The sequence below is a fragment of the Nicotiana tomentosiformis genome, chromosome 4 (assembly GCF_000390325.3).
Source record: "Nicotiana tomentosiformis chromosome 4, ASM39032v3, whole genome shotgun sequence".
NCBI classification, from domain to species: Eukaryota; Viridiplantae; Streptophyta; class Magnoliopsida; order Solanales; family Solanaceae; genus Nicotiana; species Nicotiana tomentosiformis.
In genome coordinates, this window is record NC_090815.1 from 42481170 (window position 1) to 42496055 (window position 14886).

The following is a 14886-nucleotide window of genomic DNA, read 5'->3' on the forward strand; positions in this document are numbered from 1 at the left end:
GCAGACGCTCTCAGCCGTAAGTCAATGGGAAGCTTAATACATATTGAGGCAGGTAGACAAGGGTTGACCAAAGAGCTTCACCAGCTGGCCAATATGAGAATCAGATTGTTGGACTCTGATGACGGAGGTGTTACTGTACAGAATACAGCAGAATCATCTTTGGTAGCCGAGGTAAAAGCACGGCAATATGAAGATCCTACCTTAGTAAGATTGAGAGAGGGAATTCAGCAGTGTAAGATTACAGCTTTCAAAATCGGAGGGGATGGGACACTGAGATACCAGGGCCGATTATGTGTGCCTAGTGTGGCAGGGTTGCGAGAGAAGATTATGATTGAGATTCATCAGTCCCGATATTCTATCCATCCCGGTTCGACAAAGATGTATCATGACGTTAAGGAGCAGTATTGGTGGGATAACATGAAGAAGTGTATTGCAGAATTTGTAGCCCAGTGTCCTAATTGTCAACAAGTAAAGATCGAGCATCAGAAACCCAGTGGATTGATTCAGAATATAGAGATTCCGACCTGGAAATGGGAGGTGATTAATATGGACTTCATTATTGGATTACCTCGCTCTTATCATAAGTTTGACTCCATCTGGGTGATAGTCGATCGACTTACAAAATCTGCCCATTTCCTGCCAGTTAAGACAACTTACACGGCTGAAGATTATGCGAAGTTGTATATCAAGGAGATTGTTAGGCTTCATGGTGTGCCGGTATCTATTATATCAGACCGAGGAGCTCAATTTACGGCTAACTTTTGGAGGTCTTTTCAGAAGGGTTTAGGCACACAAGTAAATCTCAGCACTGCATTCCATCCGCAGACTGACGGACAGGCTGAACGTACCATTCAGACGCTTGAAGATATGCTACGAGCATGTGTTCTAGATTTCAAGGGGAATTGGGATGACCATCTGGCACTCATTGAATTTGCCTACAATAATAGCTACCATTCCAGTATTAAAATGGCCCCGTATGAGGCACTGTACGGGAGGAGATGTAGATCACCAGTTGGATGGTTCGAAGTCGGTGAGACAGAATTATATGGGCCAGATTTGATTCACCAAGCCATTGAGAAGGTGAAAGTGATACAAGAGCGACTGAGGACGGCACAAAGCAGGCAAAAGTCTTATTCCGATGTCCGACGTCGTGATCTGGAATTTGAGGTTGGTGATTGGGTTTTCCTGAAGATCTCACCGATGAAGGGTGTTATGCGTTTTGGGAGGAAAGGTAAGTTGAGTCCGCGGTATATTGGGCCGTACAAAATTCTTCAACGAATTGGACAGGTTGCTTATAAGTTAGAATTGCCATCCGAATTGGAATTTGTCCACCCGGTATTCCATGTATCTATGTTGAGGAAATGTATTGGAGACCCTTCTCGGGTCGTCCCTATCAAAGATGTACAAGTTACAGAGGATCTATCATATGATGAAGTGCCAGTGGCTATATTAGATCGACAAGTCCGCAAGCTGAGAACAAAGGATGTAGCTTCCGTCAAAGTATTATGGAGGAACAAGAATATAGAAGAAATGACATGGGAATCAGAAAAGGAGATGAAGTCTAAATACCCTTACCTATTCCAGAGTGAGGATAACGAGGATGCCGGGGGAAAGCAAGACGTATTATAAAGTGAAACGGCTCTATGAGGTAAGCAATAGCTTGTGAATACTATTTTTTTAATACAAAATGGTGATATGCAGATAATGTACATATCCATAATGCTTTGTATAGTATTGTAAGGCCATAGGTTGGGTTTAACTTCTTGTAAGGTTGGCTAGTGTCCATTTTATAGGGGAAACTAAGCCGGACATTTCCGTCAGAATCCACGATAAGTTAGACTCTCCATAAACCCTTACATTCGAGGACGAATGTTCCTAAGGGGGGGAGGATGTTACAACCCAAATTTGCGTACCTTAGATCATTCCATAAGTTAGTCGACGTAAATCCAAGAAGAGATTATCTTTGAGATGATAAGAAGTTAATCCTATTGGTCTTAAACGATACAAGGGTGTATAAGAGTGGTTAACAAGTATTAGAAGTGAAACGAATCAAGGATGTTGTAACCCGCATTTTCGGGTAAAACTAGAGGTGATTAATTGTCCCAAGAGGTTATGTTTTAATGTATTTGAATAATATAATATCCATATCATAAGTCTTGAAGTCAAGAGAGTTATGAAACAAAAGTCGATAAAAGTTGTCGCAACTTATGTTTATAATTTTACATAAAATTTAGGTCAAATGTTACTACAGTTTTCTCCCAATGTACATGGAATTATGGGGTGATCTTCCTATCAAATTGAAGATCTATGAGTCTACTTTCCAACGCATTAAACCGTTTGTCGATACGATCTCGGAATAGAGAGATATTCGCGTTTTTGTGAGAGTGCGCCAAGCAGCTCTCTATGGGGCCCACATAGGCGGTTGAGATATATTGATATATATCAGACCCTTTAACCCCGTTTTAACTCATTAATTTTCATTCTCTTCAGACCCTAGACACCTAAAAACACTCTCTCAAGGTTCTCTCATGATCCAAGACCCAAACAAAGGGCAAACAACACAAATCAAGTGTCGGGAATCCCGTGGCGCTAGTAAGTTTCTTGTTCTTCTTGTTGTTGCTGATTTTTGTGTTGTTCCAGCTCGTGTTGGAGGTTGTTTTAAGTGTTTTATGTTCTGTAAATACTCCTTAAAGTTCTTAATATCAACCCTAGGTGATTTCAAGTCTTCTAAAGTAATTCTAGTTCCGAAAAGCCCAAATTGATTGCTAGTTTCGCTTCCTTGTTCTTGTGGCAGAATTTGAGGGATATTTCGTGGAACATTAAGGTCAAATTGGAGTTGTTCTTTCTGTTTAAAGGTAAGGAACCCCTTACTCTATAGATATTTAAGATTATCCAAGTTGCAGCTAAGTCATTGAAGCTAGAACTTGTGAAATATATATCGAAAGGCTTGGTAGTAATGTTGTTGGTTGGTGGACTGTTTTGGAGGCTCAATATGATTATTAATGATGTTGTTTGGGCTGTTTGGTGATTGTATTGACTTGTGTGAAGTCATATAAATAGGGGAGGTGCTGTCCATTTCATCGTAAAATAGGTTGTGGTCGATACATAATAGTTACGACGCTTAAACGAAAATGATAGTGTCATTTGTCTTATTGTAGACTAAGGAGTCGTGACATTTGCATAGCTTGAGGTTGGGCAGTATATACAAGGTATGTGAGGCTATCCCCTTCATTATTTTGCACGACTCCAATTGTACATAATGTAATGAACGAGCTCCCAAAGATACTCTACTCTTAGAAGCTAGCAGTACTTACATTGCTGCCCTTCTTATGAAACGATTAATATTGATGTTACTTCTCTTATTCTTATATTATCAATGTTGTTGGTAGCTCCTTATTCTTATAAGATTCTTGATGAAGGGTTAATCCTAATAACATGTACGAAGGATACCGACCTTACGTCACTCCAAAAGGTTCAAAATGTGATTCCAATGAGTCCAGCATGCATCATATATATGTATCTATTTTACTCTACCGAGCCACGCTATAGTTGGCCGGGTATGGCACCTATTGTGCAACCACTGATCAGTTGGGTTTTACCGAGCTCCACGTGGCCGGGTACGATTCTACCGAGCCCTATGATGGCCGGGTACGTTTTACCGAGCCTATTACGGCCGGGTATGATATGATGATGATGATGCCCACAAAGGCATATGTTTTAAAAGTTTATGTATATATATATGTATGTATCATGTATTTCATGTTAGTAGCCCTCAGAGGTACCCAGATGTCACAGGTTGTATATTCCCTATCACTGTTTACATTATTGTTCTTACTTATGCTATTCTGCCTTACATACTCAGTACTTTATTCGTACTGACGTCCTTTTATTTGTGGACCCTGCATGTCGTGCTGCAGGTCCTGATAGACGGGTAGACGCAGCTCCCCCATCACAGTAGGCTATCCGGTTCAGCGTTATTGGCAAGATCCTTTCTCCGGACTTGCCGTGGTCTTGGTATGCATTTTTGTTATTGACATTATGGGTATGTCGGGGCCCTGTTCCGGCAATGTTGTAGCACTGATGTAACTTTAGAGGCTCATAGACAGGTGTCGACTTATGTATGGTTTAGAATGCCTTGTCGGCTGATTTTTTGTTGTATAGTCTTTCATGGCATCATGTTAGCTCGTACCTTATATATAGTTCTTGACAGTCTTGTCGTCCCATGTTATGTATGTTCATGACATTATCTTTCATTGTTGGATGTTCATGATCCATGTCTACTATTTATATTGATCTTGTCGGCCCTTAAAGATAATAAGGAAGGTTAGATAAAATGTACGTTGGTGCTCGGCAAGTATGGCCCGGGTGCTAGTCATGACCCTCCAGTTGGGTCGTGACAATTATAAGTTTAATTGTTATCCAATTTTAATGGTAAATAGTTTGACGCCCACCATAGGCCAAGGATAATAGTGATTGCTTAATACTGATTTCGATAACACACACTCCCTTACACTTGTTCTCGTAAGAATCTTAATTTTTTGGATAAACATGTCAAACTCACAAGCAGCGCCTACACATGGTGACAATGACCTCAGATTTCACGGGAAAAATAACAATATAGCAGCCCCAGGGATCGAGGTGCCTCGGGCTGACCTCGAGGGAGCACCAATTGCACATTCTGTCGATGTCAGTTCACATGTTGCCCTAAATGCAAATTTGGGCGTTGATCCCGAAGGTAGCGTACACAGGGAAGTTCGATCAGGTGGTCGAGGTACGCAGGGCGGAGAAGATGGTGGAGTTAGCCTCCAATTGATATTTGAAATGTTACAGGCTCAACAAGCTGCTATAGCACAACTACAAAATCAGCACCGAACACCGAGTAGGATCGAACCAGAAGTCGTCCACAGGACCGAGCCTATGCCGAAAAGGTCGAACGCCAACGAATCGGGGACTGACCCCGCCATTATGAAAATGTTCGAGGAGCTCACTAAACGGATTGAATCGGGAGAAAAGAAAATCGAGGCAAATGGCAAAAAAGTAGAGACATACAATTCCCGGGTTGACCAAATATCGGGGGCACCGCCGATTCTAAAGGGTATGGATTCAAAGAAATTCGTATAGAAGCCTTTACCTCCAAGTGCGGCTCCGAAACCCATTCCGAAGAAATTCCGAATGCCAGAAATTCCTAAGTACAATAGGACCACCGACCCTAATGAGCATGTCACTTCTTATATATGCGCGATAAAAGGGAATGACTTGGAAGAAGATGAGATTGAATCTGTTCTACTGAAGAAATTTAGAGAAACCTTGTCGAAAGGAGAAATGATATGGTATCACAATTTGCCGCCTAATTCCATCGATTCCTTCGCTATGCTTGCAGACTCTTTCGTAAAGGCACATGCTGGAGCAATAGAGGTTGCGACTAGGAAGTCGGACCTCTTCAAGGTGAAACAAAAAGACAACAAAATGTTGAGGGAATTCGTATCTCGGTTCCAGATGGAACGCATGGAATTACCACCGGTCACAGACGATTGGGTTGTTCAAGCCTTTACTCAAGGTTTTAACGAACGAAGTTCGGTGGCATCACGACAGCTAAAGCAGAATTTAATTGAATATCCAGCTGTAACCTGGACCGATGTACATAATCGGTACCGGCCAAAGATCAGGGTCGAGGATGATCAATTGGGGACCCCTTCCGGTTCCGTTTATCCAAACAGGCCTGTCGACAGAATTCAAAGGGATATCGACAGAGAACCCCGGTCGAATAGAGATTGGTACCAACCATGCAACGTAGATCGTAGAAACAGCGGCCCAGGACGCAATCCCATCCGAAATGATCGAAGGAACGATCGAGGACAGAGCTCTCGAGGGCGCATGAGCAAAAGTGGCTTCGATAAACATGCTGATACCACAGAAGCACCATGATTATCAGAATACAACTTCAGCATTGACGCATCAGGTATTGCGTCAACCATTGGGAGAATCAAAGATACTAGATGGCCCAGACCCCTACAAACCGATCCATCCCAAAGAAACCTTAATCAAATATGAAAATACCATGGTACACATGGTCATAGAACCGAAGACTGCAGACAACTAAGGGAGGAGGTGGCCTGTCTATTCGACGAGGGTCACCTTCGAGAATTCATGAGCGACCGAGCTAAAAATCATTTCAGAGACAGGGATGCAAACAGGAAAAATGAGCAGGAAGAACCACAACACGTGATTCACATGATCGTTGGTGGGGTCGATATTCCACAAGGGCCCGTGTTCAAACGCACTAAAGTATCAATCACCAGGGAAAAATGAACTCGAGACTATGTGCCAGAAGGAACTTTATCATTCAACGATGAGGAAGCAGAAGGGATCTCACAGCCCCAATGATGTTTTGGTAATCTCTATCCTTATGAATAAAATTCAGGTTAAACGTATTTTAATTAATCCAGGAAGCTCGACCAATATTATTCGATCGAGGGTCGTGGAGCAGCTCGGCCTACAGGATCAGATCGTGCTCGTAGCTCGGATTCTCAATGGCTTCAACATGGCGAGTGAAACAACTAAAGGTGAAATCATCCTACCAATAAATGTAGCCGGAACTATTCAATAAACAAAGTTCCATGTGATCGAGGGCGATATGAGATACAATGCACTGCTCAGAAGACCCTAGATTCACAACATGAGGGCAGTCCCCTCAACCCTTCACCAAATGCTGAAGTTCCCAACACCGGATGGAGTAAAAACGGTGTATGGGGAACAACAAGCTGCCAAAGAGATGTTCGCGTTCGACGAAGTAATACCGGTATCGGCGCTTTCGTCAACAAAGGGATCAGAGTCCAAAGGAAAACAAGAAGCTAAATAGCAACCACAACCACTAGCTTCGACTCAATCGGAGAAGTAGGGAATGGATGAGGATGATGACTACTGGACCCCTCAACCCTTCATATACCCCGAGGATTCCGACGCCACCAAATCGACATTCGAAGAGCTAGAGCAAGTCATACTGATCGAGCATCTACCCGATCGAAAGGTATACCTGGGTACGGGGTTAATCCCCGAGCTTAGGGAAAAACGCATTAAATTTCTTATCAATAATATGGATTGTTTTGCTTGGTCCCACCTAGATATGATAGGGATCCCGCCAGAGATCACTACACATCGACTGAGCTTGGACCCGAAGTTCCGCCCGATAAAACAAAAGAGAAGGCCCCAGTCCGAGGTAAAACATGCATTCATCAAGGACGAGGTAGCCAAACTTCTCAAAATAGGATCCATTCGGGAAGTAAAATATCCCGAATGGTTAGAAAACGTAGTCGTAGTCCCTAAAAAGGGAAATAAATTTAGAATGTGCGTAGACTATAAAGATTTAAACAAAGCATGTCCTAAAAACTCTTTTCCTCTGCCGAATATCGATCGCATGATCGATGCCACGGCCGGCCACGAGATCCTTAGTTTTCTCGATGCCTACTCCGGGTACAATCAAATACAAATGAACTCGGAGGATCAGGAAAAGACATCGTTCATCACTAAGTACGACACCTATTGTTATAATGTAATGCCGTTTGGACTAAAAAATGCTGGTGCCACTTATCAACGCTTAGTAAATCGAATGTTTGAAGAACAAATAGGTAAATTGATGGAGGTTTATATTGACGATATGCTAGTTAAGTCCCTACGAGCAGAGGACCATTTAACACTTTTGCAGGAGAACTTCGATATACTAAGGAAACACTACATGAAACTCAACTCGGAGAAATGTGCATTCGGGGTCGGCTCGGGCAAGTTCCTCGGCTTTATGGTATCAAATCGGGGGATCGAAATCAACCCCGATAAGATTAAGGCAATCGAAGATATCACGGTCGTGGACAATGTTAAGGCCGTACAAAGATTAACAAGGCGCATAGCCGCCCTAGGCCGATTCATCTCGAGGTCTTCAGATAGAAGTCACATGTTCTTCTCACTGCTAAAAAAGAAGAATAATTTTGCATGGACCCCGAAATGCCAACAAGCATTGGAAGAATTAAAGCGGTATCTCTCGAGCCCGCCACTGCTTCATACTCCGAAAGTGGACGAGCAACTCTACTTGTACTTAACAGTCTCGAAAATTGCGGTAAGTGTGGTCCTAGTTCGAGAAGAGCAAGGTACACAATTTTCTGTTTACTATGTTAGTCGAACTTTAGGTGAGGCCGAGACCCGGTACCCACACTTAGAAAAATTAGCCCTTTCCCTAATAAGCGCCTCTAGGAAATTAAAACCATATTTTCAGTGTCACCCGATCTGTGTGGTGACTATTTATCCCTTTCGCAATATTTTGCATAAGCCCGAACTTTCGGGCCGATTGGCCAAATAGGCCGTCAAGATCAGTGGGTACGATATTGAGTATCGACCCCAAACAGCTATCAAGTCTCAAATCTTAGCGGATTTTGTGGCCGACTTTACGCCATCCCTCGTATCCGAGGTCGAAAAGAAACTATTATTAAAGTCGAGTACATCATCGGGAGGTGTGGACCCTCTTCACAGACGACGCTTCGAACGTGAAGGGGTCCGGGCTAGGCATCATTTTGAAGCCGCCCACGGGTAATACAAGTTGACAAGCTATCAAAACTTCCAAGCTAACTAACAATGAGGCCGAGTATGAGGCCATGATTGCAGGTCTCGAGCTAGCTGAAGGTTTGGGAGCAGAGGTCGTCGAGGCCAAATGTGACTCCCTGCTTATGGTAAACCAAGTCAACAGAACCTTCGAGGTTCGAGAAGATCGAATGCAGAGGTACTTGGATAAACTACAGGTGACTCTACATTGGTTTAAAGAATGGACCCTACAGCATGTGCCTCGAGAACAAAATAGCGAGGCCGATGCCTTTGCAAATTTGGGGTTATCAGTCAAAGACAACGAGATTAGCTCGGGGACTGTCGTACAACTTTCAAGGCCAGTAATCGAAGAAGTCCACGCCAAAATCAACTCCACAAGTCTGACCTGGGATTGGAGGAATAAATATATCAAATACCTAAAGAATGGGAAGCTTCCATCGGATCCTAAGGAATCGAGGACTCTATGTAAGAAGGCCGCACGATTCACATTGGCCGAAGATGGAACACTATATAGAAGGATGTTCGATGGACCATTGGCAATATGTTTGGGACCCGGAGATACCGACTACGTCCTACGAGAAATCCACGAGGGCACTTGCGGAAATCATTCCGGTGTCGAATCATTGGTTCATAAAGTCATCAGAGCAGGATACTATTGGGGTGATATAGAAAAGGATACAAAAGAGTTTGTTCAAAAGTGTGACAAATGTCAAAGGTATGCGCCGATGATTCACCAACCCGGAGAGCAACTCCACTCAGTCTTATCCCCATGGCCATTCATGAAATGGGGAATGGATATCGTCGGCCCTCTACCATCGGCCCCAGGTAAAGCTAAATTTATTTTGTTTATGACTGACTATTTCTCTAAGTGGGTTGAAGCACAGGATTTCGAGAACATTAGAGAGAAAGAAGTCATAGACTTCATCTGGGACCACATTATATGCCGATTCAGGATGCCTGCCGAGATCGTATGTGACAATGGAAAGTAATTTGTCGGCAGCAAAGTGACAAAGTTTCTCGAAGATCACAAAATAAAAAGGATCCTGTCGACGCCATATCATCCTAGTGGGAACGGAAAGGCCGAATCGACAAACAAGACCATCATTCAAAATCTAAAGAAATTATTGAACGATGCTAAGGGAAAATGGAGAGAAATATTGCCCGAAGTCCTTTGGGCGTATTGAACAAAGTCAAAATCCAGTACGGGGGCAACACCGTTCTCTTTAGTATATGGCGCCGAAGCTCTGATCTCGGTTGAAGTCGGGGAACCTAACGTCAGTTTTCGATATGCAACGGAAGAGTCAAATCACGAGGCTATGGATACAAGCCTAGAACTGCTAGATGAAAAATGCGAAGCCGCCCTCGTTCGAATGGCCACACAGAAATAGCGAATCGAAAGGTACTACAATTGAAGAGCCAATCTTCGACACTTTAAAATCGGGGACTTGGTTCTGAGGAAGGTCACCTCAATACTCGAGACCCAAACGAAGGAAAACTTGGCCCGAACTGGGAGGGACCGTATCAGGTCCTCGATATCATCGAAAAGGGATCTACAAACTTGGCACGATGAACGCCGAATAATTACCAAAAAATTGGAACATATCACTCCTCAAACGATATTACTGCTAAGGTACGACCTTCTCCAATTTCATTTATATTTTATACTAACCATTTGCAGGTGTTTAATCGAAGACACCAAAGGATTCTTCAAACACAAAGTCCTTAGGTATGAAAGCACGCGTTGCACTCTTTTCCCCTTAGACCGGTTTTTGTCCCAAATGGGTTTTTTTCGGTGAGGTTTTTAATGAGGAAACCATTGTTCGTGCTAACTTAGAGCAATTCAACAGTATCCGAGGCTCCTTTACAATCAACCTCGAATAGTGGGGGCATCACCCTCGGATAGTTACAAGGAAAATACTTCGTGTCGACAGGGTCTCGGTAGGTAAAGGACCAAACGGTCAAATGAACCGTGTCCATGTAGATTACTCGTGCCCTAATGGCAAAACATGCATGTATAATCTATTGAAAGAAGTATTTTTCCTTACCAGATGTTCCAAGCCTTAGAGAAATTTATACTTTACAAATTTCATACTTATGATCTATTGTGGAAACTGGCTTAAGGGCCGATCACAACTGAAGTTCAAACAATTTATCCTATACTCGGGGACTGCCGTCCGAAAAATCGACATGATCGAATTACTATACCTCGAAATCGTAAGACCTTAAAAAGGCAATTCTCGATTTTATAGGCCACGGCCACCCCACTCGGGGACTGATACTTCGAACGAGTTCGAAGTATAGTAGGGAAACAAGCCTAAGGGGCAAGTCCCAAACTAAAGGCTACAGACAAATTAACACGATCCGTAGACGTCCGAATTCCGTTATAAAACAGGCCTTCAAATATTCTTATAAACCGGTTAAAAAAGGCAACCCTCGGCTAAATTACTAAGGGTCTCGGTAATATCGACTCTTGAGAAACCCTAAGGGGTAGCGAATTATTTGAACACCCGGATAATTTTGTGCTAAGACATAACAAAGCAAAGGATTTTGATAACACCAATCCTCAAAAAACCTAATGGGTACAAATGTATCTCGTGCTAAGGCATGACAAATTTTTATGATTAATTTTTCAAGCCAAAAAAGAGGAAAATCCATTCTTTTGAGGCCATATCGGCCTAATTCAAGAGTCTAAGCGCCATTTTATTTTTTGAGTTCGAGAAATCATCCTTGCTCAACTAAAACCTAAGGGTCACTCTACTTCAAGTTCGAGCAAGTACTCACTCGATTTTAAAGACTACACTGGTCCGACTTCGTTCCAGTTGCCTAAAGTGGCAAACTTGTGAGCAAAATCTCCATAAGGCATGAAGGCATGAATGAAATAGAATTTTTATGAGGCAGGAAATAAAATAAAGACAAGTCAAAGAGAAAAAAGATCTTTTATTTATACGAAAATATTTACAAGGACCGATTAGGGTCCCGCACAAAAAATCAAAAAAGAAAAGCCTAAGATTCCTAATTTTCCTCAGGGGCAGCTTCTTCTCCATCGAGCACCTCCCCATTCTCGGACCCGCTCTTGCTTCTATCGTCATCATCATCATCGGAAGAGGCCAATGCTCTAGCATCAGCTTCATGCTCTTTAGCCTTTATTATCTCATCGGTAAGATCGAATCCTCGAGAATGGATCTCCTCGAGGGTTTCCCTCTAAGATTGTCATTTGGCGAGTTCAGCAATCCAATGTGCTCGAGTTTGAGCGGTCTCGGCTGCCTCTTTTTCTTGGACTTGAGTGGCTTCAGAATCGACCCGATAGACGGCCACGATTGCCTCTGCCTCGGCCTTTGCCTTTTCGGCTTCATATTTGGCCTTTGCAAGTTCGGAAGCCAACCGAGCCTCGAGCTCCTCTATTTTCTTTGCCTGAGCTGAGCTCTTTTCCTTCATTCCTCGAAACTGAATTTCGACTGATGACAATTGGGCTCGAGCAGCCTCTTTTTCAGTAGCAAAGCGGTCCATACTTTCTTTCCACCCCAAGGTTTTCGCCTTCATCATGTTGACCTCCTCGCGGAACTTCTCGATTCTCTCGACCTTCTGCTGCAGCTGTGAGATTGAAATGTTAGCCACCGTTCCCGAATCGAGCCCATGAGCTTTTAAGATTTTCATTACCTGCTAGATCAGGTCGGTCTGATCTTGATGAGCCTTGGCCAGCTCAGCTCGGAGGTCCTTGATCTCCTCTTCTTTTTGCCCACTGAGAAGTTTAAGGGCATTTCTCTCCTCCGTGACCCTCGGAGGTCTGTCTCATATTAGCTTAGCTCTGCTCGGGACTTTGAAAACGCCTCCTGATGGAGCGCCAAAGTCTATACGGAAAAAAGAAAGGAAATTAGACAGGAAAAAAAGAAATAAACTAAGTATGATATCGACAAAGGGAGTTGAGACTCACCCGATTCAAGGCTTGTTGAGCCTCATCGAGGAGACTCGATGCTTCACTCAGGTCGGTAGCATCCTCCACCCCGATAAAGTAACCACGGAAGGGGTCGTCCCCTCTATGGGCCCCATCTACTTCGGGAGTCCTCGTAGCTTAGGCTTCCCGAATTGCCTCCTCGAAAAATGTAGGGAGAATCGGCGAGTCTCAAATATCTATTGCCCCAAGTGAGCCACTTGGGGCGTTCTCCTCGCTGCGAAGGGCCTCGGAGGCGGCCCCTTAAGACATACTCGCCTTTTGCTCATCTCGGCGGGAGATATCTTCGATCTTCTATGACTAGGGGACTTTGCCCGAGTCCTTTTCCAAGACCCCCTCGGCTCGAGGCAGAATCTCCTCAACCACCACCGACTCAGCGGCCTTTGGGGCCTCGATGGTTTTCTTCACTCGGGCCACCAGTTCCGAGCCATCGTCTTCATCTTCTTCTTTCTCCCTTAGCCATTGAATCACATCCGCAGCAGGGCAACGACGTCTTTCTTTGACTTACGAACCAGATTCTTCTTAGGCTTTGGATCCTCGGAGGTTGAGGTCCTTTTTCCTCTTCTTATCCTTTGCCGGCTTCGGAACCGGGGTCGAAGTCTCCACCTCACCAGACGGGGTCCTAATGACCGCATCCTTGCCCAGGCCTGTACATGAGAAAATTGAATAAGTAGAAGAAGGGCATCTTAATCAAATTATCAAATACACAAAAAGTGGGCTTACCATAATTCTTGGCCTCCCATCAGCCCTTTTCTAAATCGCGCAATGAGCGCTCGGCGTATGTAGAGGTCGAGGCTAGGTTCCGAACCCAACTCTCGAGGACGGGAAGCGTATAGGGCATCCAAGCGACCACTACATCATGGAAAAAGACATCAATGAGAAAAGACAAAGGAACAAATAGTACATGGAAGCTAACAGTGAGACGGTACTTACGATTCATGTTCCATTTCTCAGGAAATGGCATCTTTTTGGTTGGGATTAGGTCGGAAGTCCTCACTCAAACGAACCGGCCCATCCAGCCTCGATCCTTGTCCTCGTCTATGCTTGAGAACAGCACTTTGGTAGCCCGACGTTGGAGTTTTATTAACCTGCCTCGATAGAGGCGGGGGCTATACAATATGATATGGTGATCGAGGGTGAAAGGGAGCCCCTAGACTTTGCTCACGAAGAACCGGAGCAGAATAACAATTTGCCAAAAGGAAGGATGGATTTGGCCTAGGGTTATTTGATATTGACGGCAAAAATCAACGATGACGGGGTCGAGGGGCCCCAGCATGAAATGGCAAGTATAAACACTTAGAAACCCTTCCACATGGGTAGTGATGTCTTCTTCGGGAGTCGGGATCACCACCTCTTTGCCCTCCCAGTTGCAGTCTTTCTTTACCTGCTTAAGGTATCCCTCAGTTATCGAGCATATATACCTCGACATTGGCTCGCATCGACCATGAATCGACGAGGCTTTATTGGTCTTGAAATTGGAGTTTAGCGCGCACCCCCCAGGAATGCATTCCTCAAGATGGGGTTCCACCGGCATTTTCCCGCCGACCGGTTGAGAAGATGAAGCAGCTTCTTTTTGTGGTACCGTTTTCGATGTTTTTACTATTTTTGCGTAAGTTTGAAGAAGAGGAAGATAATAGGACTTGACGTTTGAGAAAGGATTAACAGCAAAACCTGAAGATTTGTAAAAGGGAAGAATTTAAGAGATGTAAAAGCTTTGGAGATTAGAAGGAAGTGAAAGTAAAGTTTGAATCAATGAGGAAGGGGGTCTATTTATTGGATTCACAGCGACGGTTCAAAGGCACTAGTGGCCGTCCACCAACTGACACTCATTAATGACTTGGGGAATTGTACCGACGGGATGTTTCGGTCACTCCCTTCACTTACATCATGAGGATGTCGTCATGACAGGTCGAGGTAGAAAATCGAAGGCTCAATTTGTTTCTTGTCATTTCACTCCAAAAAACGAGGGGACTATCTGTATACGGTTAATACCGGACCCACCCGATTTTACTATTTGACCGAGACCGGGAGGGTGCATCGAAGGATGGCCTCGTAATAGAACAGACTAAATCATGAGGATAAGGTACCGAGTTCAAAGTCGAGGTACCTGTCGAGATCGAGGCTAGTAGCGATCGAAGCCAAATGAGACAGACATCGAGCAAGATCGAAGATAGCACAATAACAGAAAGGCGAGATATCCGTGACTGGTCGAGGATCATAGCGTAAATCTCGGAACGGATCAAATCAGAAACGGTTAATTAGCTAATCATGGGATTTTCTTATGTAATTAGAATTATACCATAAGTGAAATTCCTCTACTATTTAAAGGGGGTTCTAATCATTTGTAACAC

General features: G+C 43.8%; 1 protein-coding gene and 1 long non-coding RNA gene across 2 annotated transcripts; one reads left to right on the forward strand and one right to left on the reverse strand.

Annotated features, from left to right (window-relative positions):
• The first annotated feature begins 767 nt into the window (after nt 1–767).
• On the forward strand, nt 768–4249 carry LOC138910626 (uncharacterized). Its single transcript, XR_011415759.1, has 3 exons — nt 768–2592; nt 2795–2855; nt 3159–4249. It is a non-coding gene; the product is annotated as an uncharacterized lncRNA (long non-coding RNA).
• A 1084-nt stretch (nt 4250–5333) lies between these two features.
• Nucleotides 5334–12240, reverse strand: LOC138909568 (KNR4/SMI1 homolog). The gene is made up of 3 exons (XM_070200774.1): nt 11908–12240; nt 11638–11787; nt 5334–5438 (listed from the first exon to the last, which is right to left on the reverse strand). Exons 1-3 carry the CDS (start codon nt 12238–12240, stop codon nt 5334–5336), a joined length of 588 nt encoding a protein of 195 aa, XP_070056875.1.
• Between the last annotated feature and the right edge of the window lie 2646 nt (nt 12241–14886).